Consider the following 23,170-nt stretch of genomic DNA (forward strand, 5'->3'; position numbering starts at 1 on the left):
AACACAGACATGTAAAAGACCCCCATCCCTCTTTTCTAGGTGCAAGATCTTCACACTCCTTGCAGTGGTTTTGTATGACTTTGTGGGTTTTCTTGTCTCTGGGTTTTGGTTGTTCTGCATCTCTTTGTAGTCTCTTTCAGTGATCCAGACACAAGTCTTAGGTCCACCTTTAATAATAATTTACATACTGTATGGATATTCAACGCCAGAAGTTGTTGGTTTCATGATTAACAACACAATCATCTTAAACTCTTCAATCACTCATATTAAACGTATAACTGGAATGTGTTTTCAGGTCAAAAGCCACATAAGTGTTTTCCAGCCTGTTAATAGTATTTGCAAGTACTCTGTATGTGTGTCAACCTGTTGAGTACCATACGAGTGGGTTTTACATCACCATGCATCTGTTTAAGGCAGTAAATGTTTTTAAATGCTTTCCAGGGATTGTCTAAACTGGAAAATCTCACCTTAATCCCATCTCATTTAGTACTCAAAGTTAAAACATAACTTCCAAACACTGCTTGACTCAGGTCCGGCTCGATTGTCTCAGGCTTATCAATACATTTTATGGTTTGGAGTCCATAATTACACAGATCAGGGAACCGAGGATGAATTGGTACACAAAGAAAATGTCTTCTGTTGTGTTAGTTACAAATATTAAACAATGATAAACATACTTTTTAAAAGCTGTTAAAAAAAAATACAGGACATCACCAAAACATGATATACAAAAAGAATTCTAAGTCTTCCTCCAGTTCAACGCATTCAAACAAACAGTTTCATACAGTTTTCGTGTCGAACTCGCACCAACACACCAACGGTAAGGCATCTATTGTAAAAGGCACAGCTAAAGACAAACATCTAGAAGAAACATAGTGAGTGTTCAGACGGGTTTGCATAGTGTGCAGAAGAGCCTGCACAGAGAGTTTGACAGCAGAGGTGTGTGAAGTCTGAGTCAAGTCTATCAATGATAGTGTATTTTTGTGCCTGGTAACAGCTGAATAATTGAACGTTTCATGTGCAAAAGCTTGAATCCCGTTCCTTTTACTGGAATGGTTTCATTTCCAGTGACATACAGGGTAAACAAGGACATACTGATATGGCTTTTCCGCTGCACAAAGTCTGCATTGTCCGATGGTGTGGGCTACAGTACAGCACAGTATTGGTACACTCTAGTTTTCCACGCCACTTTCAAAAGCTATTGGACCCTGTCAGGAAGCACACGAGTAGCCATCGCAACAGCAACAGCGGTAACCAGTTGCAAAGGTTCCAGTCTCTCCACCCACCAAAATTATTGGACTATTATGAGATATCTCAAGTGATGGACAACTTTGCTGATGTCATAAAACGTATATCTGATAGAAAAAAATGTAATGTACTATAAAAAATAAAAAATGCTGTACTAATATGTCTCATAGTTGAATTGAAGAACTGGCTGAAGAAAAGGCTCAAAATAAGAGCAACTTTGCCTCAAACTAAGTTAAAGAAAAGTCACAGAGCAAATCAGCATTAAAAGTTACCTCCTAAGTCATTACCTGCTGCAGGTAATGTACACATTTTTTTTTCTTGAAGCATATTTTGATGACAGCTCACCAACAAATCAAAACAATCTGGTAACAGCAGAGATGATGGTTTGCACAACTCGCCACTATTTGGACAAATGCAGTTTGCAGCCCTGAAGAAGTTGGACTACCGTTGGCATCTATTCCTCATACTGAAATGCCTCCTAAGGACTGATTTGATTTTTTTGTGAATATGGGCCTTGATGTGTAATTAATCTTGAACCTTTGCAACAGTGAAACCACATTCCTAATATGCATACTGTAGTAAGTAACCAGTGTCAACATCAACAACACACACACGTGCTCTGGCTGCAACAAATAGAAAACACATTATGGCTGTTATATGCGGCTTTAGAACAAGGCACAAAAAAGGAAGGAGAAATCTGGCACCAGTACAGAAACACTGCAGAGGAGTTTTGTGAACCTGTGGAGAAAAAAAACAATTAGCAGGTTGCTGATGGTCATCAAACGTAGGGGAAGATAATGGCTGGTTTGGCTGTCATTGGCATCCGCTCTTATAGTCCTGAGAGACTGGGATTTAGCGGTTGCTCCTCATGGCCTCCTTGGCTGCCAGGATGAGCGGAGTGAGGCTGGACAGAGGCTTGGCCAGCTTCAGGAATGGGTGCTACAGACAGACGGACAAAGGAGGGGACGCATTGGAATAAAATGTGCCGAGGAATGAATTTCATGTTCTGGATTAACTCACATCAGTTACCAACATACAGTACAAGAAAAATAACTTTAGAGTCTTTTTACAAGCACAAATGCTAAACATGCTCTTGTTCCAGCTTCATAGTTGTGAAGACTTGCTGTCTAAAAGATTGTAAATGTAATATCTTGAACTATTTGAAGAGGTTATCTTGGATTTAAGAAAATTACAACTATTTCACTATTTTCTGACAATTTGTAGACCAGGATTTGCTGTATTTCTTTGTCTTTTTTTGGACTGTTGGTCGGACAAAACACACAATTTAAGTGGAACATTTGTCTCTCAGCAATCTTAATGGGCATTTTTCATAATTTTTTGACATTCCTTAGACAATATCAAACAATTTAATGATAAACAAATTAAACAGATTAATTGATATTGAAAATACATTTAGCTGCAGCCCTAACGTGCATTATATATTTTTGAGAGGGATGTATTGATATAGTGAGTGTGTCGGTCTCCTCTTTTACCTGCAGCAGTTCTCTGCCTGATCCTCGTTTCTCCACATCCATCTCCAGACAGCGGGACAAGAAAGATCTGAAGACAGGAGACAGCTTCTCTGGACTCTGCAGCTCAGGAGTCCCATTGGTGGCGATTAAATACAATGCCTAAAACGAGCATAATGTCAGGGTAAGAAAAGCAGTGGGTTATAATCTTTAAGTAATCTAATATGAATTCATTCTTTAACCGACTTTTGCTAACATCTGACAGATGACAAAATATTTAAGTCCAAAGTAGACAAAACAGAAACTAAACTATGGACTACTTTTCCAGTGAAAGTAAAGACATAAGTGCCGACATTTTGGAAAATATGTCCATTTGCTTTCTTGACTAGAGTTAGATGAGAAGATTGATACCACTCACATATCTGTCAGTCTACAGCCAGTTAGCTTAGCTTACGACGACTGGAAATAGAAAGCCTGGTTCTGTCCAACGGTAACCAAATCAACAATAAAGCTCACTTATAAATATGTTATTTTATTATTTAGCTAAAGTGACAACTATTTGCTCGTTCCAGCATCTGAGATGTGAGGAATTTCAGCTTTTTTCAGTTTTATAATAGTTCAAATTAAATAATATTTTGCCCGTTAATCAGAGAAAACAGCAATTTGAAGAAGTCACCCTGTCTTCCAGGAAGTAATGAACACTGATGGCCATTTTTCTGATATTTCATAAACTAAAAGACGAAAAAAATATTCCAATAATGTATGATATTGAAAATAACTTGCCAAAATAGCCACCTGTCCAGTGTTTCTCTGAGCACACACTCACCCTGAGAGGGTTCTCGTTGAGGTATGGAGGCTCTCCCTCCACCATCTCTATGGCCATGATCCCCAGAGACCAAATGTCTACTTTGGGGCCGTAGGCTTTCCTGGTCACCACCTCTGGAGCCATCCAGTACGGGGTTCCCACCATGGTGCTACGTTTGCTCTGCTCTGGAGTGATCTGGGCACAGAAGCCGAAGTCAGCTGCAAAGAGAGAAAGAAAGAAAAAAAAATGTTATATTCAATCAGATATGTGCAAGATGTGTCTGTGGATCTGTGCATGTTTGCACGCGCTCTCCCTCTTACTGAGTTTGACTGATCCGTCCATCCCCAGCAATACGTTGTCACTCTTGATGTCTCTGTGGATGACCTGGTTGGCGTGAAGAAACTCCAGAGCCTGGAGGACCTGGATGCAGAGAGGGATTAGGGTTAGGATCCCCCAAAAGCAAGTCCACATGCAACGCGATACTTATTCCTTCCCATGCTTTCACACTATTCCACTGACCTACAGGTGGCAGTAACACGCAGAAAAAAAAAAACAGCAATATGCCATTACCAGCAAAGGCAGGGAAGACAAAGAGGACTGCAAGATAGTAAACATGGATGTAAACACTTCAGGTTCCAACACTTTGACAGGTTTTCATGGACGGTTTTGCCAAGAATCCTACCTCTCTGCAGACGGCTGCGATCTGAGCCTCATCCATGCACGTCTCCGTCACAACATCAGTGAGGGAGCCGCCAGCCAGGTACTCCATCACCACGAAAAGCTCGTCTCCTACGAGGAAACTAAAAAGGCACACACACACACACACACACACACACACACACACACACACACACACACACACACACACACACACACACACACAGTCACATTGACAAAGCAGTCAGCTAGGTGCTGTGGATGTGTACCGTACGTTTGTCTGTGTTCGGTCAGTGTTACCTATCTACGAAGTTGACAATGTTGGGGTTCTTCATCTCCTTCATGACCAGGATCTCATTGATAATCAGCTCCTTCTTCGGCTGCTTCTGCAAGTTGATCTGTTTGATGGCCACCTGTAGAACACGACATCCTGTAAAAGGGGAACCACCTACACACGCAAGCCATGTGGCTAATTACAAGGTACAGCTCATACTTTTTAACGGTTTTTAGTCTGTATGTATTTTGAATGGAGATATTCTTGCAAGATAAAGATAACTCTCCTCTAATAAGTTTCCAAGGAGAAAAAATCTTTATTGAAACAGCTGACCTTAAAATGCTGCAATTACAGTAATAAAACAAAATCAGCACTTTAACCTACAACGATTTCTTCCAGTTACTTTCTTCCTTCACTATCCTCCCACTGATGTTTGGGCTTTCTTCAGTCCAGCCTCAACATTTAAGGAGACATATTGTGCTCATTTCCAGGTTTATGGTTTTATTTTTATTTTTTTACTAGAACATGTTTACAGCTTTAATGTAAAAACAACTCCTTATATTTCTCATACTGTCCGTCTAAATATACCTGTATTCACCCTCAGTATTAGCTAAATATTAACAGAATTGTGTTGATATGCAACAACTTGGGTCCACGTTTACTTCCAGTCTGCTGATGTCATTAACATACACAGCAACAGGAAATAAACTGGGACACATTTAGAACATTTAGGTGTTTGTAGTTCTCCATGGATTGAGCGTTTACTTTCACAGTATTTATAGAACACTAAGATCTGCTTTATAATAAATAAAAAAGAAAGACATGAAAATCTCACTTTTTACAATATGGAACTATCAAGTTGAGAGTAAACAAACAAACTCATGATTTTCTTAGTGGCAGATACAAAGGGGGAAGTAGTCTTACCTCTTGTCCTGTGGCAACATCTATGGCTGTATAAACTGTGCCAGACGCCCTGAAAGTGACAAAGCGTAGGAGGTGAAATAACCGTTAACAATCTCCTCCTTTTGGTCAGTTTGGACCAGAAACCCACGAAACAGCCTTCGTCAAATTCCTGCCGATCTTCAATGTTCACACCATCCTGAATTCAGACTCACCCCTGGCCGATCTTCTCATAGCGAGTGTATTTCTTCTTAGGATCTCCAATGCTGACAATAGTTCCTAGGAGCCATAAAAAAAAAATAGCTTGGTCAGCTCTACTGGAGCACAAAAATAGTACGTGGCTATGCCTTCGATGCGTCATTGTTACATACTGAGCTTCTCCATGATCTCCTCGTCAGTCATCTTGCCTCCCCCCTTCTTCTTCTGTCTGTCAGCTGCCTTGGAGGCGCTGTCTACCTCTGAAGCTGGGAGTGGGTCTATCACCGACCTCGTGTACACCTGAGAGAAACATTTCAGGAACACCTCAGGTGATCTTGCCCTTTTTATTTTGAGCCGTTTGCAAATTTGGCGATTTGAAATTCAGCTTACTTTAAAGTACCAAAGTATTTATTTAATTAGCACACAGTGAGAAAAAAAAGTTGTATATCTTTAAGTTTCCTAAGTGTCGGACAAAATAACTGTGTTCCCTTCTACTTTCTTATATTTCAAAGTTTTTAAAAAACAATAACATAATTTCGTGACTCACTGATTTTGTGTGTTCTGGCCGCGGTGCCACCACTGGAGGTGGTGTGTCGTCATCATCATCGTCGTCTCCATCTTTGCCACCTGATGGGGAGGTCGCTGTACCCTGCTTGCCTGGCTGCAACACCAAAAAAAAAGTAGATCGAGTGACATTCAGACATACAGTATATTATGAATATTCAATGTAATGTAACGGAAGTTATGAACGCAATTCCTCACCGACTGCGAGTCTTTATCTGAAAGAGAAGTGTAAAGACGGACAAGTTAGTCTGCGCAGTTACAACATTGGACTTTCATTTATATGTTGAGCAAAAAAGATAACTGACCTGAGGCGGAAAAACTGAGGTATTTCTGTTTTCCACTGGTGGAGTCGTAGAACTTGAGGATGTCGAGGACGGCCTGAGGGTTCTGTTTCTGTTCTGATTTACTGATGTTGGAGGTTTGTAGGAGACGGGCCCACTGCTCCGGCATGCCCTGGACAGACAGACAGACAAACACACAAACACACACACACACACACACACACACACACACACAGTCAAACACGTACAGAGATCTACTCATAAAACAAAGAGATTACTATATTACTATATCCTTCACAAATGTCAGAAATACAAACAAGCACATTGCACAGTATTTCTGTTAAGATACTTACAGTGAACTCTCCAGTGACTGAGTCAAATCCCACATGGATGGTGTGTTCAAAGTCGGAGGGGGAGGAGATCTCAGGTCTGTCCTTGTCCCGGTCCTTCTTCCTGCCTCCTGCAGGTAAAGGTAAAGGTCAAGGGTCAATGAGTTGGTCATCTACTGCATTGTGTGATTTAGTTTTTTACTGTATGCGTCCACATCTCTCACCTTTCTCAGAGGCAAACATGGAGATGATCTTGTTTCTGGACTTCCTCTCCTCAGGCACAGACGGCAGCGGCCGAGAGCTGTGATTGGCCGACTGGGGGTCCTTGGCTCCTCCTCCTTGGCTGCTCATCCTGACAGGGGGGGCGGGGGGCTTGTCCTCACACACTCCGCTGTCACACATCTACACACACGTACACCTGCACAGGTGGGATGAGGCGACACAAATGACAATGCATACAAGAAACACAGCAAGTCTGTCGCATGCTCAATCACCGCTTTACTACTTCCTGTTTTTATATTTCACAATGCTAGTCAAAGCTATACATGTTAGCCCAAAGTGCTTCTGACAAACGGTTGCAAATCGAGTACAGCTTAGCCTACATTACACAGAGAAATAAACTTTGAACAAACTAAACAAAAAGTTAAGAAACACTCACACGGACCTAACTAATCCATCCATGCCACAATCTGTGGGTCAGCGCTGAGTGTAGGAGAGAAGGGAACAGAGAGTGTGAACAGGAAGCAAGGCTGAATGGGCAAAGTGACGTGTTGAGTCTCGCTCACGGTAACACATGAATGAGGAAGGAAAAGAGGCAGAGCGAGCGAGAGAGAGAGAGAGAGAGAGAGAGAGAGAGAGAGAGAGAGAGAGAGAGAGAGAGAGAGAGAGAGAGAGAGAGAGAGAATAACAACTGGAGTTAAAGGGAGAGGAGTGAAGAACAGCTCAGTAAGAAGGAAAACTGAGCTGGGTGGTGGGAAACATCAGAAACATGAAGAAGAGTATTGAGATTTCCATCTCACGATACTTTATACTTCCACTCCACTACGTATACAATACAATGCACTGTTATGTATTAAACCAGTGGTTTTCTAATCTTTTTGACTTGTTTTTGTCGTATTAAGTTGGAATTTCTTTTACTTCTATTGGTTCTTGGTAGGACTACTTCTTCTACCACTGACAAGCCGAATGTTATCCATTACCCAAATATGGTGACACACACACACACACACACAGCGACTAAAGCAACTCTTCCAGTCTTGCAGAGCAAGCAGTTTGATCGACTCCGACCTGCAGTCTGCATTCTTGGTGACATCACAGACAGGAAACAGGAAGCAAGGTTTCCTCACTTCCTGTGTCTGACCGCCAATGACACACCACACAATATCAAACCCCGGATAACAGACGTGGCTCAGGCACAGAAGGTATGCCTGTGACCCCGTCTTTACACATAAAGCCTCCTCCTGACACAGCTCTGGTGCAATAAACACAAAATAAATCAGGAAAACAGAGAATGCAGGTATGCACTGCTGTTTTTTTTGTCTTGTTTTTCTTGTAGCGTTAAGGGACTACTACTACATTTCGTTGTGCAACCCTGTGTTGTACAATGATAATTAATGAACCTTGAACCCGTGAAGACATCTTGATACAGATTCCTTTCCTAAACACATTAACCAACACACACACACACACACACACACACACACACACACACACACACACACACACACACACACACACACACACACACACACACACACACACAGGTCTTTACAGTAATGTAAAAAGACATTTCACACAAGCTGAGAGAGTCCTCAGGCCACAAAAGCACTTACTAGTCTCAAGGCTCAATTATGACCCTCCCTGTTTTCCACACCGTAGATCATGTAATCTGATCATAAACATTGTAAAAACACAACCTAATGAGTCCACACACAGAACATGAGACACTACTCTCGCTCTCTTATGTCCACAAAACACCTTTTCAACGTCCTCGCCTCTTTCATATGAGCTCTTTATAAGTACTCACCTGTTTGTGGCTTCTTCTGCGTCTTACAGAAGACCATGTAAACAATAAAAACTGTAGTATTCCCAGCGAGTGTATGCACCGCTTTCTCCGGTGCTCCTTTATCTACTGAGCTCTCACCGTTTCCTTACCCCTCTGTCTCTCATCTGAGGGCGAGTCTTAGCAGGCTGCCTCATTCCTCGGCGATCTTGGATGGGACAAGTGTATTCTTGTTCCGACAGGATAAAATTAGACCCAGTCCAGCCTTAATGTGTATTTTCAAAGTCAGTGAGTGTGACTGTGTGTGTGACTCTGTGTGTGTGTGTGTGTGTGTGTGTGTGTGTGTGTGTGTGTGTGTGTGTGTTGGACTGAATGTTGGGTGCTGGCTAGCCAGGCTGAGACACGTTGTCTCTCAGTAGGAATTCCATAGCTGCAGGGCTGCAGGGGTTGGGCGTGTTCTACTGTCCGTCCGTCCGTCCGTCCGTCTCTCTCTCTCTCTCTCTCTCTCTCACACATTTACTTGGCTCCTCCTCATTCCCTGCCCTAAAACACACACACTCCTCTTGCCAACAGGGGCTCCATTGTGAGCCCTTGAACATCTTTTATGTAGCTTCGAGCTAAGCTCACTAAGAGCAAAAAAAACAAACTTTGAGGGGAGCAGGCAGGTGCACACATCAGCACTGGAGGCTACACGCTTGTGTGTTTGTATAACTGCACACACCCTAACAGCACTTATATGATTAATGGAGTAATTAGCTAGCTTCTCAACAAAGACTTCATAATTTAATCATCTTAGGGATAGTTTTGGGAAATAGGCATACGCTTTCTCAGAGTTATATGAGATGGTTGATAACGCTCCCATGTCTGTGTGGTAAATATGTAGCTGGAGTTAGTAGCCGAAGCTTAGCTTAACTCAAAAATATAGCAAAAAGAGGTGCAAAGAAAAAGACAATTCTGCATTTTTACAAGAGTTAGGTGCCGAACTATTTCTTGGCCAGGACCAGTTATGGAGACACGGGGAAGTTTCAGGGTGTGCCAAGGAATGGTCTGGCCATTTTCAACTGCAGGCTGACCCTTTCCTTCACATTCCTGTCTCTGTGCTTTTATTTCTTTATTCTAATTCATTCCCTCAACCTCTGCATGCTCGCTTAGCACCCAGACTATTTCACACCCAGACGGCGTCTCATTGCATCTCTCATCTGCTCTCAGTTCACAGGAGCTCTCTTTTCATCATCTCTGTGCCTCACAGCCCTCTGTTCTTTATCATGTCTATTCCTCTTTCTGTGCTCTCTCTCTCTCTCTCTCTCTCTCTCTCTCTCTCTCTCTCTCTCTCTACACCAGAACACTTTCTATTCCCTCTGGCTGGCCGCCATCAAGGGAAGCCCACTTCCTCATCCTGGAACTCCCCGAGCGCCAGAGGGTCACAGGATTGGGCTGGCCAACCAAAACGCAGCAACCGAGCTGTTTACAGGAAGTGGACAGCAGGCCTTTTGTATTCAGCTTCTATAAAAGGAAATTCTGCCGAGGACTTCCTGGAAGGAGTGATGAAGTCGACACACACACACACACACACACACACACACACACACACACACACACACACACACACACACACACACACACACACACATCTGTACTGTATATGTGCACACTGACTCCCTCTACAGTCAGCTCACTGATTATGGGTCTGGCAGTGAATGAAGCGTAAACACACTGCCCAGCTGCACACCCACTCTTGAACACCTTATCCTGTTATTCAAACAGCCGCCTCCACCCATGTGTCAACATTCTGACAACTCAAATCAACCAACCTGGCAACCTGAAGTCCTGGGACGCTGTCAGAACTCAGTTGAGACAGTCTGGACCGGGTACAAAAGCCAGCTTCAGGACTCACAGTCAAAGAGTCTGTTAGCTTTAGGGTCTAGTGCATGAATGGCTGGTTCAGTATAGCTGCGGGATTAGCAGGTTTCTACGCGGATGTGCAGCATTTTCAGGCAAGGCCATAGCTACGATTTTAGAAATGCAGAGGGCATGATTCCAAACTCCCAAAGTGCAACTCACATTTTTCCATTAAGTTTTTTTGTGATCTCCCAAATTAAGTTCTGAAAGCTGTTAAAAATCCTTCTACACCAGTGGTAGTTTGAAGGTATGCAAGAAGTGATCGTCTCCAAAACCCTGAGCTGAAGAATATTTTAAACCACACTGAAGAAACAAAAACTATGTGTGAACTGTAGCTGTACACACATTATACTGTATGTGTGTTGTACATGTTTGTACAGAACAACTTAAAAGTGACAGAGTCTTCTGCTTTATTCAATTACATTGAATCAAACCAGCTTTTATTCACAGGCCCATATCAGTAAAGTAGGCCTTTGTAATAACATCACATCTTATTACACTACTATAGTGTTCCTGTAGACTGCCATCACTTTGATTTACATTTAAACGAAAGCCAACCATGAATCCCATTAGCACGAGGATATTGATCTCGTGACTGCTTTACTTTATTTTATCCCCTTTAAAAGACTAGAAAAGTGTCTCCTCGACAATTATGGAAGAAGCAGCCACTCCGTCTGATCGCTCCCTGTGCCAAAATACAGTTAATAGTATCCAAACTATTACCAAATATACAAGTAGTACGTACGACTGATTCGTTGACTTGTGTTGAACGAGCAATTGTAAACTCACCGGTTGCTGTCAACCGCAAAAAGAACAAACCGCACTCTCCGGCCAAACACCCAAAAACTCCGCCCCGTCACCGATGATTTTCACTCCGTTTGAGGCCCAGATTTCCGCTGAGATATCACAAACTTCCCTGAAGGTGTGAACAAAAACAATATCTTTAATCTCACTCACTTAATTCCCGTCTTTCTCCCCGAGTACTCTCGGACTGGCTCCTTGTTTGGCCCGGGGAGGAACTTGGAAAGGAAGCGGAACGTCGTAGAAACAAACATGAGGAATCTGGATCTCGCGGCCACCGTAGCGCTCATCGGGCGAAACCCAAAGGGCGCGTAAAATGCAGTTGGTGAAAAGCAGCTGCCGCTGCCTGTGTGCCAGTCGGACTATAAAAGTAGACGGACACAACACCAAAAACAAGGTGACTGTGATTTCATAATAAAATCTATCTACTGTAGAGCGCTCGAATTATTAATTACTTATTGCCAAAGTAATTTTACATTTTATACAAAAAAACTGATTAAAGACCTTAATGGGATATCTATGACTAATACAATTCAACAGCCACTGGATATTATTATGATGCAAAATACAACTGCTACATTATGTTGGAAGTCCTCACAAAACATGCTTAAAAACAACCCAATTGCAACTGCAGATATTCGTAATAATGGTATGCACCAGCTTACCAAGAAAAAAAGAATATAAATACCCAAATCACCATAAAACATCACACTATCAGAATTTATTTTGAAGGTCACTACCGGAAGTTATACATCAAGGTCTGCTGACTTGACACAGTCACAACAATGTAGCACAAACATCAGCAACAGCACCGCACCAGAAACAATCGCCGAGGAGAAGAATAGTACGATATTTTATTTACAGATAAATCACCCACGTTAGCGTTTGTGTACGAACAGCTAACGTTAACGCAATAACTCAAACCAGCAGTTAGCAGTCGTTAGTATTAAATGTTAAAAATGTAAGTTAGCTAGCGTTAGCTTGCAAACAACGTTAATGTAATTTTGCTAAACTAACTTAAATGTTAAGATGCATTATCTTAACGGGTGTCCCTGATTTGGTTAAATAGCTCATACTTCCGTAGGGAGTCAGAGTCACTTTGTTAGCTAATTTGGTATTCAGCAACATTTAACGCTGCATCCAATGTAGAAATATGCTAGTTTCCTGCATGTAAACCATATGTGTCTAACGTAACTGTTAGTTAAGAAGTTAGTAACCTGGTTCAACTTTGCCTGTAGTGTTATCTGCAGCGCCATGTCTGTGCACACAGAGGACATGGTTTTAAGGGGAGTTTTGTGTTATTCTCCAACAGTTAACACTTACTTTTCCTTGTTTCTGTCTGTTTGTGTATGTCTTTGTGCATGTCTCTGCGCGTGCTGTAGGTGTGATGTTGTCCCGTAGGTGGAGGTTCGGCTGGGACCGGTACAGTGAGGTGGACCTCTTCACAGACCGCTATGACACCAGTGCAGAGACCCTCTCCCAGGCCATCAGGGCCGCAGCGTCCGAGGAGCCGGACGCAGATGGCAGCGTGCTGTTTGGCCACCTGCAGGGCACTGTGGTTGGCCTCAGATATTACACCGGGGTGGTGAGGATCCATCACCTTTATTGGTGTAGTGCACTGATTCACAAAAGAGACAATATAGTGCAGATATAGGTTGAGAAAACCTTCAAGTCATCCGCGTTTTACTCTCTTCACAGGTGAATCAAGGTGAAATGGTCGGTTTAGTGAGGCAGCCCCAGAATCAGTACGACCGCAATGCAGTGATGGTCGCTAACATTTATGGCAACCAAGTGGGTCACATCAAGCGGGAGCTGGCAGCAGCCATGGCCCATGTCATGGACAACAATTTGGCTAAAGTTGAGGGGTGAGTCGATTGTTATTGTTCATGTCAGTGTCATTCTCTGCTCACATGTTGAATGTCAGAATATGATCTTTCTCAACATCTTAAGGATTGATCAAAATTACCTGGCTAACCCGAAATGTAGGCATATATGGGTGATATTGATGGATTCTCCCCTTAAATATCTGTATTTGATTAGATTTCTTTATTGTTATGTGTCAGGGTGGTTCACTCAGGGACGAAAAACTCGTTCACCATGCCAGTGATGCTGTCCTTCTGGGGGAAAGAGGAAAACAAAAATGCTGTGATGGAAAGCATGGCCCGTCGCGGATATAAACTGAACACAGGAGGAGGCAAAGCAACGGGTACAAACAAACACACTCACCCATCCAATGGATGTCCTCACATTTATCCACATAGCTTTTACACATGTTTTCAGGTATTGTCATCCACATTACCGCTTATTCTTTGTGTATATGATTTCAGGTGCAAATCAGAATAGTCAAGGTGCTCGTGCATTATCAGCAAAAAAAGGTTTGACCATCCCACTAACTGCAGCGGAGGTAATCTACTGAAATTTAGTAAATGTAATATAAACATATTTTGTCTTTCCTCTGTTTTTGACAGTATATTTTGATTTATTATCCCTTTTTTTTTTTACATTAAAACTAAATTGAAGTTCATTTAAATCAAAATTGTGTAACGTTGATGTTGTTACAGGTAATCTCTGCTATATTGTATTTTTTTTAAACACCATCTGTGTGGTCGAAAAACTAAGTGTCTTAACATAGCATGGTTGTTTAAGTAAAGCTTTTAAAATGAATTATTATTTGGACTTTTTAGTGCTCAGAGAATTCATTGTTCAAATGTGGTATAATTGAAATGCAAAAATTCTATGGAATGACTATACATGTGCAGTTATTTTTGACGTATTAAAAACAGACTTTAAGACTTAAGTCAGCAGTTAAAATATTTTTTTTTCTTTCAGCTGAAGAACGCATTCGACAAGCTTTTTGATGGCTTGATGGAGAGTGAAGACAGAGAGAAACAAGCAGCCGAGGTGCGTATTTGATCGGCTCATCTGTCTGTATTGTATGTGCATACATTTGTTTGTGGTCACCATTTGGTCTTGTATTGTACATCGTATTACTCTCATAACAAAGATGTCAATAACTTATAATTATTATTATTAAACGTATTCTAATATTGGACACATTGTAGATCACCTGCTAAATGTCTGCAATATGATGTCAGCATCATATCGCATCATATCCTGAATGTATCCCTTCTTCCTTTTACCTTCTCTTTCTTGCTGCAGTTTTTGGAGAACTGATTCTCACCCCTTAAGTCGTCTCCCTCCTGCACCCTGAAATAGTTGTGTGTGTGTGTGTGTGTGTGTGTGTGTGTGTGTGTGTGTGTGTGTGTGTGTGTGTTGTCAGTGTCTTAGTGCAGCTGTATCGTGAACATGCCGCTCTCTTTCTCTGCAGTCTGTGGGTACTCTTCTCCTGCCTCACCAGAAGCAGGCGCTGTCCTGGATGTGTGCGCGAGAAAACAAATCTGCGCTGCCACCCTTCTGGGAGAGGAGGGGCGAGCTCTACTACAACAGCCTCACATGTTTCTCTGCCAAAGAAGTGCCAGAGAGAATTCGTGGGGGAATCCTGGCAGATGACATGGGACTGGTGAGAAACATGCACTTTTGTCTAATTTCAGTACATTTAAAAAATAATATGCTCAATTTCTACCTTATATCATGATGGGATGTGTAGTCAGTTGCTGATCACTATATATAGTAGAGACAATTGTGTTTTAAACTTTTGTGTATGTGTTGAAAAGGCAGGTTAACATGATGTTTTCTCCAATAAAAGAAGGATAATAAAAACTTCATCTGTTTTTAGTCTACATTTACCACAATAAAAGGCTTCACTGCTGATATCTAAGCAGACATAAATCGATACCAAACCCCTGTTTGTGTTTTCCAGGGAAAAACTCTGACAACCATCGCTCTGATTCTCACCAACTTCCACAAAGGAAAGCCTCTTCCTGTGGAGAAATGTGTACGTGTAGCTGTGTGTGGATGTGTTCTTTTCAGTCAGTATGCAGTCCGATTGACATGTGTTCAGCCATCATAAAGTGCTCGTTTACATGTGTGCAGGAGGAGCAGCCTTCACCTGTCAAAGCCAAAACTAAACCAGAGATGGCCTCCAAACTGGAAGGTAATCTAGATTTACGTACAATAAATTAGCTGGTGATGCAGATTTTCTTTTTATTGTTTTTCTTTGTTCAGTCTTCCTTTATCTCTCTTTGTGAGTGTGTGTGTGTGTGTGTGTGTGTGTGTGTGTGTGTGTGTGTGTGGGGGGGGGGGGGGGGGGGGATCTTGAATGCTAAAAGCAAACGGAGCACTAACTTTAGACATGATGTGTTTTTGTTTCAGGAAGTAGCCGTGCAAGCGATGGATCAGGATCTAGTGACGCAGCAGCTGGTTCTATGCGTCCAAACCTGTAAGTGTGGTTTAACTGAATTTGTCATGCTCAGATCATATTGTCAGTGACGTGTTTTAGTATCACTGCATAATTCAATCATGTGTAGAGGTGGGTGCCCAGGTAGCTCTTGTTTCCTTACTGCAGCGGCCCAGATTTGAATCCAACCCGCAGCCCTTTGCTGCAGGTCATCCCCTTTCTTTCTCCCTCTTTCCTGTGTAGAGCTGCACTATCGAATAAAGGCAAAAAAGCCCCCAAAATCATTTAAAAATCTTTATGTGTAAAGGTAAGAATGCAAATGACTACATCTGGACATATTTCCATACATTCAGTCAGTGTATATGTCTATAAGTGCACACCTGTTTTGTCAAATGTAATCATATTTTGTGCCCTCAGTGGTATGATTGATCTCGCTGACGTGCTTCCTGTCTGGATCAGTTCTCAGGTGGAGGGGATCAGTGTTGATTCGGCCAAGGTAGTGGACAAGTCGGATAAGAGTAAGAATTGACTGTCATCTCCATATGCACCACCTTTTAGGTCTGTTCACACGCTTTGCTTGTTTTTGTTGCCTTACTTTGCTTGTGTGGCTTATGTACATTTTTACCTGACATCTCCACTTACAGGTACCAGCAGAGGAAAGAAGAAAGCCACCAAGCGAAAGCCCATTAAAGGTGCAAGTCCAGTAAAGTCTTTATATTTGTGCACCGTAATATGTTCATGTACATGCATGTTGAAGACACTGTGTGACAAAGCTTGACGAGGAATCTTCTACAAATGACCTGTGAAATTGTCACAATGCTGTTGTTATTTGGCTTGCATAACATCCTAATCACCATTCCCTATGAACTAAATCACTATGTGTATTTTGTTTTATGTGCAGAGGCTCCTAAATTTGTTGAGGATCTGGACTTTGCTGCAGCACTGGGTGGCCCAGCAGCAGATACAAGCTTGAAGAAGAAGAAGAAAACTGCCACTCCTACACCGAGTGAGTTCTAACGGTGTACATACTATATTATTTTTTTGGAGGAAAAAAAAGAAAATGTTGTGATATTGGAGATGTATACATACCTTTTTTCATATGTGCAGGTGTGGGGTTCTCCATCACTGAAAGTGCAGATGACTTATCAGCAAGAACAACTCTCATCATCTGCCCACTCTCTGTGATCAGCAACTGGCTGGTAGGAATACAGCATTACACATTCCGAAACACCACAAACACCAAGGAGATAATTTTTCCCCACATACATAGTGAGGACGGGGAGAGTTGTTTATGACATCAAATTCCTGGTTATCTTCATAACAAAAGATCTAGCATGGCCCCGTAACACCTTTCTCCTCGTGAAGAAAGCTCAACCGAGGCTTATCTTCCTGAGAAAACATTAAAATAGGTCAAAGTTCCTTCTAAGATCCTGATAAACTTTTACAGACGCACCATAAAGAGTAACCTCTGCTACGGGGCCACGTTGTGGTATGCCAGTTGCACTGCCGAGACCTGCAGAGACCCGGTCCAGGTGGTTAAAAACGGCACAGAGGATTGTGAGAATTGTGCTTCTAAACTCGGACACAGTGTATGTATGATAGCCGTCTCTTCAAGAAGGGTAGCAACCTCGGTAAGAACCCAGTTCACCCAGGCCACAGTCTGTTTTTACCCTTACCATCAGGGAAGAGATACAGAGCCATCAAAGCCCGAACAAACAGACTGAATAACAGTTTTGACTCAGAGCTGTAGCCTCCATCTGCTTTGTTCAATGCTACCTTTCCATCCCCGAAGTCAGCCAGTCATGTTGTCTTTCTCTGTCCTTTTGTGTGTGTGTGCAGGACCAGTTTGAGCAGCATGTACGCGCTAACGTAAAGCTAAACGTGTATCTGTATTACGGCGCAGAGCGCAACAGGAGCAAGACCTTTCTGTCCTCTCAGGATGTGGTGATTACAACCTACAACGTCCTCTCTGCCGACTTTGGGGTGCGTGTCGACGGGTCACATGTATATCTGTAAGGTTTGCCAAAGTGTTCACACAGAACAGAAAACATGGCCGATGCATTTAATATGGTGGTGTTGACTGCAATCATTTATTTTGAGAAGAAAAATCCTCTAATAGCAGCTAATTAATGTGTGACCTGAACCTGAACTGCGTGTTCAATTCATGTCAATATTCCCGTGAGAGATCATTTCCTTATCTTTCTAACTATAATGTTTTGTTTACTTTTCAGAATAAGAGTCCTCTCCATGGCATCAAATGGCTGAGGGTTGTGCTGGACGAAGGACACTTTGTAAGAAACCCTAATGCACAGATGAGTAAGGCTGTGCTGGACCTAACAGCTCAGCGGCGCTGGATTTTGTCAGGTATACCTGCACTTTAACACACACACACACACACACACACACACACACACACACACACACACACACAGATAGTCCAACATATGAAAACACAAACGTTCTTGACCTAATTAAGTACACACAGACACAGCCTCAGTATTAAGGCAATTACTATTAACATTAAGGCAAGGCAAGGCAAGTTTATTTGTATAGCACATTTCAACAACAAGGCAATTCAAAGTGCTTCACATAAAAGCATCAAAACATAATGCAAAAGAAAAGGAGATTTAAAAACAATTAAGAACATTCATTGAAACATTAAAAACAGTCATTAAAACACTAAAAAGCTAAAAACAGAGTAATAGTTGCAGTGCAGTTAAGGCAATTGTTTGTGTGTGTGCGTGTTCATTCTTCCATCCCACCAGGTACTCCTATCCAGAACAGTGTGAAGGACCTGTGGATGCTGCTGGCCTTCCTGCGTCTGAAGCCCTTCGATGCCAGAGAGTGGTGGAACAGAGTGATCCAGAGACCCGTCACTCAAGGAGACAGGGCCGGCCTGCAGTGCGTGCTCACTAACGTTATGTTACACTGCTGCAATGTAGTAATAAGACTCCAGAGGGCATCGTCTGTCTGAGTGACATCAGTGTATCAAGCTTTCTAAGTTGTGACATACCAATGACATTCAAAAAGTCCTTTGATAGTTGATCACATCGTACCAGTTTGCTATTTTATAAGAAAGCTAGACGTGTTAAATTATGTTGATTCTCCAGTGTAGCACACTGAGTGATAATCAGATGTTAATAAACTCAGACAATTGATACTGTGCACATAGGAACCTCCAGACCCTGGTGAAGTGCATCACCCTGCGGCGGACCAAGGGCAGCGAGGTGAACGGGCGCCCCCTGGTGTCTCTGCCTGAGAAGACGGTGTGCGTGGAGCAGGTCGAGCTGAGCCAGTCGGAAAGAGAGGAGTACGAGCTGGCTCGCAATGAGGGAAGAAATACCATCGCCAGGTGTGTGTCAGTGTATGTATGTACATATACAGCTTCATATTGGTGTATTTTCTTTGAGTGATCTTAACTGTGTTTGTTTGTGTGTAGATACGTGACTGAAGGGACAGTCTTGAGGAATTATGCTGACGTGTTGGCCATCCTGATGAGGCTTCGACAGCACTGCTGCCACCCTGATCTGCTGGCAAAGACATCCTCAGACCTGAGTAATGAGACTAATGCAATAAGTGAATAATGTAGAGTACAGCTTCTGAAGCCCTTTAGTCACTTGATACGCAGACAGGCTTGCTGGAGATTTCTTGTGATTTTTTTTGTTTTAGTTGAAAATATATATATTTTACTTTTTCAGAATAAATTCTGATGCCCAGGTTTCACTTTTGTGCAGCCAATCATAGATGTGTATATTTACAGAGATTATCTTCTCTTCACGCCACACACAGTCCTGAGAGGAGGTATAATCAGAAGGAATGATTGAAAACACCTGTGTGAGAGCACCACGGGTGTGTAAAGAGTTTAATCTGTAGCTTCTGGTGAGTGGTGTGAGCGCTTATATTCTAGACCTTTCTCGACTTAGTCATAGCAGGTGTAATAATTAACATTAACGATTTGCACCTGTTCCAGGCGCTGCTATTGAGCGTGATTGCTCGGTTTACTGGGACACCTGAATGAAAAGGAGCCCTCGTTAGTGTTATTGATTACAGCTTTGCTTTTGCACCTGCTATGACAAGTGAAAATCCCTGCTGTGCAAAAACCCTTCTCCCAATTTTTTTCATAATGTTTTTATTTCCTCCACCTTTTTCACACTACTGCTAATCGCCCTTTTATGTTTCTTTCTCTCTTGGTTTCCTGTTTTAAAAGAATATTCACCACCACTGAAAATGTATCCAAGTCATTACATTTTTTTCCAGTTACCTGCTTTGCCGATGAGTTTACTTTTTCGCTCATGAATTTCCCTGTGTGACTGGTACTTATTCACTATTTGCAGCTGGTAACATGTGGAAAAGGTTTTACATTGAGGCTACTTATTACCGACCCTGTTTTATGAGCATGTAGTCTGGGAGGTGAATAAGTCGTCCCAAACCCAACATGAATAAAATGTGTGTAATCCTAGAATATAAACGCGTCTTTATATAACCCTCACGTTCCCAAAATGAAAGAGGTCATGACGTTTGTGTCTTCAAGAGTAGCTCTGGCCTCAATGCACATTTCAGAAAGATTTTCTTTCCTCTGTGTTCATTTTCACGTGTAAATTGATCCGATATTTTGTCTGTAGGCGCTGTAGCAACACCTGCGGAGATGCGAGAGCGTCTGATAGAGAAGCTGCGGTTTGTGTTGGCCAGCGGCTCTGATGAGGAGTGCTCTGTCTGTCTGGATTCGGTGAACCTGCCCGTCATTACACACTGCGCCCATGTTTACTGCCGGCCCTGCATCGCCCAGGTTATCGGCACTGAGCAGGTAATGTGCTGCCTGTAGCAGACACTGGTCTGTAACTGAATCGATATTTGACAACTTAAAAGGCAAGTTTTCTGTCTTTTCTCTCTGCTCTGTGTGTGTGTATGCGCATAGGAAACAGCGCGCTGTCCTCTATGTCGAAGTGAGATCAAGACCAGTGAACTGGTGGAGTTTCCACAGGAGGAAATGGAGGAAGAGAAAAGTACAAACTCTGATAAGTGGAGGACAAGCTCAAAGGTACAGCTGCATATACTGAGGATGCAGAATTAACTGGGTGATAAAAGCACTGTTTTGTGATTCTTTCCTTAATTATTTACTTGGAAGTCACTCTTATTAAGTAGTGTTGGCAGTGATGAAAATGTGCTGTAATGCTACTTTATTAGAGCCGTGTTGTTCCTTCTCTGAAGTGAATTTAATTCATCACTGCAGGTGCAGGCGCTGATGGGAAACTTGCTCAGGCTACGATGTGAAGACAGCAGCATTAAGTGTCTGGTCGTCTCTCAGTTCACACGCTTCCTCACCTTACTGGAGACTCCACTCAGGTAAACATTCACAGTAGTAGTTCAGGGTCTCGTAAGTATACTCTAAACAGCTTTTTTTGTGCAATTTAATTATTACAACAGCTATGGTGGACGTTTCGTGAGTTGTTTTCCTTTTTGTGAAAATTTTGGTTTCTCCATTTCCAGCATTTCACAATTATTTTAATCAGAAATTGCAACTTATAAACTGTTGGATTTGTGGCTCTTAGGTGACCAAACTATTGTTCTCCAGGTTTAGATGTTTATGTTAGCAGTGCACCAGCAGCCCTCAAGTGGATCATTTAGATTTAATTAAATTGTCGGTTGTTATTTTACAACTTGTCTCTTGGCGTTATTGTCCTCCTTTCTCTTCACCAGAGAGCACGGTTTCAGTTTTGTGCGTTTTGATGGCACCATGAGCCAAAAGAAGAGGACTCAGGTCATCCAGGAGTTTCAGAGCCCTGCAGCCGACGGCCCCGCCATCATGCTTCTGTCACTCAAAGCTGGAGGGGTGGGGCTTAACCTGACTGCCGCCTCTCATGTTTTCTTCATGGACCCTGTAAGTGCAGATTTCGACCAGGAGCCAACCAGACACACGGCTTATTGAATGTGTCAGGTTGTGCACCCTGAAGGGATTTTTATACAGTATATTGATACTTTGACATTCTTTTCTGTTTTTATGGCAAATTTTTTTACACTTTTAAGAAAACAAAACATAAAATTGTAAAAGAAGTGAAGAAGAATATAAACAAATGCCATATATGACTATTATGACCATTTTTAAGGCCATCATCTATTACCTAAATTGTGTTTTCAGGAAGAAGGGAAATTCTTAACTGCATGTCCGCTTGTTATTGACTGTGTGTTTTAGGCATGGAATCCTGCAACAGAGGAACAGTGTATCGACCGCTGCCACCGTCTGGGACAGACGAGGAACGTTTTTGTCACCAAGGTCAGGGATCTATTACTAAACCGTGTGTGTTGGCACTTTTGTATTTGGGTCTGCAGTGAAAAGTTCAGTGGCAAGGCATCACACATTCCTTTGCTGGTTTACACTGTGAAGACTGTAAAACAAGACAGATGTTCAGCTACCTGATGATTGAAATGATTTCTTCAGATCTAAGATGATCTTAATTATGTCTATAATATTACATTCTCATGGTTAAATTCAAGAGAGAAAGGTACTTGACAAAAATCACTGACTGGAACATTTTGCATGCATTTTGATTTTGTGTGTGTGTGTGTGTCTGTTGCTGCAGTTCATTGTGAAAAGTTCAGTGGAGGAGAGCATGGTGAAGATCCAGAGGGAGAAGCAAGACCTGGTGGAGAAGGCTTTTGGTTCCAAAAACACTGACAGGAAAACATCTCGCATGGACGACATCAAAGCTCTGATGGAGCTGTAGACGTCTGACGAAGTGTTCCCATGTTAATACGTCAGTTCAGGTTCAAACAGTTGCCTGTTATTGTTGGGTCTGACAGTTCACATCTGAAGGGCTGCAGAGATTTTTTTTTTGTCCACATTGTCAATTTTATGTTCATATTTTGAAATGTTTCATTTGTAGTTTGTCCTGAATGTTTTCATTTGTTCTATTTAACGGTTAAAGTTTTGATACTGATTCATTAACAGGACAAACCACACGACACGCTTTTGTTGTGATGCGTAGGCGCGGTTTGTCTTGATCATAAAAATGTCAAAGCTGTGTTAAAACTTTGAGATGGCTGATAAGGATTTAATCGAAAGTTAATCCCACCTGTTCTAGCAGCTCGAGTTGTCAATTTACAAAATGTACCAGCCGTGACGATTCAAGTGTTCTGTATGTAGGATTTATTTTTTTTGTTGCCGTCTCTGGATTAAAGAAATGCAGACTGCTGATATTGTACATTTGTAGCTACTGTATTTAAACAGAGACGGAGCAGCTTTCAGAACTTCAATGTATATTTAACCAAAAACCTGAAAATAAAGGGAAACATCTGTTTACTACACAATCTAATAATCATTTAAGTGGTTACATTAAGTACTTCTCAAATGTGAGGATTTCCTGCTTTATGTTAAGAGTTGGACAAACCAGGATATTTAAAGACTTTGGGCCATTTTTGTTTCTATTTTGTGACATCTCATTGACCAAA

The 23,170-nt window shown here is 42.0% G+C and overlaps 2 protein-coding genes across 2 annotated transcripts; one reads left to right on the top strand and one right to left on the bottom strand.

Annotated features, from left to right (window-relative positions):
- Nucleotides 1–155: 155 nt before the first annotated feature.
- Nucleotides 156–11,577, bottom strand: LOC137866417 (serine/threonine-protein kinase PAK 2-like). Its single transcript, XM_068702327.1, has 15 exons — nt 11,416–11,577; nt 6,950–7,143; nt 6,750–6,856; nt 6,421–6,568; nt 6,314–6,330; nt 6,099–6,212; nt 5,725–5,851; nt 5,569–5,632; nt 5,378–5,426; nt 4,480–4,592; nt 4,205–4,322; nt 3,843–3,942; nt 3,544–3,740; nt 2,742–2,879; nt 156–2,187 (listed from the first exon to the last, which is right to left on the bottom strand). Exons 2-15 carry the CDS (start codon nt 7,125–7,127, stop codon nt 2,101–2,103), a joined length of 1,557 nt encoding a protein of 518 aa, XP_068558428.1. The 5' UTR covers nt 7,128–7,143; nt 11,416–11,577; the 3' UTR covers nt 156–2,100.
- Nucleotides 11,578–12,208: 631 nt separating this feature from the next.
- hltf (helicase-like transcription factor) lies at nt 12,209–23,029 on the top strand. Its single transcript, XM_068702319.1, has 25 exons — nt 12,209–12,271; nt 12,810–13,012; nt 13,126–13,292; nt 13,491–13,633; nt 13,755–13,831; nt 14,257–14,328; nt 14,756–14,947; nt 15,248–15,322; nt 15,421–15,481; nt 15,700–15,766; nt 16,184–16,242; nt 16,369–16,416; nt 16,626–16,730; nt 16,832–16,923; nt 17,564–17,707; nt 17,956–18,088; nt 18,490–18,625; nt 18,897–19,076; nt 19,164–19,279; nt 20,347–20,528; nt 20,640–20,762; nt 20,955–21,067; nt 21,422–21,602; nt 21,915–21,995; nt 22,303–23,029. Exons 2-25 carry the CDS (start codon nt 12,815–12,817, stop codon nt 22,444–22,446), a joined length of 2,889 nt encoding a protein of 962 aa, XP_068558420.1. The 5' UTR covers nt 12,209–12,271; nt 12,810–12,814; the 3' UTR covers nt 22,447–23,029.
- Nucleotides 23,030–23,170: the final 141 nt, after the last annotated feature.

The sequence above is a fragment of the Cebidichthys violaceus genome, unplaced genomic scaffold (genome assembly GCF_023349555.1).
Source record: "Cebidichthys violaceus isolate CVI_PGR_0920_01 unplaced genomic scaffold, fCebVio1.0.p SCAF_83, whole genome shotgun sequence".
In the NCBI taxonomy this organism is placed as follows: domain Eukaryota; kingdom Metazoa; phylum Chordata; class Actinopteri; order Perciformes; family Stichaeidae; genus Cebidichthys; species Cebidichthys violaceus.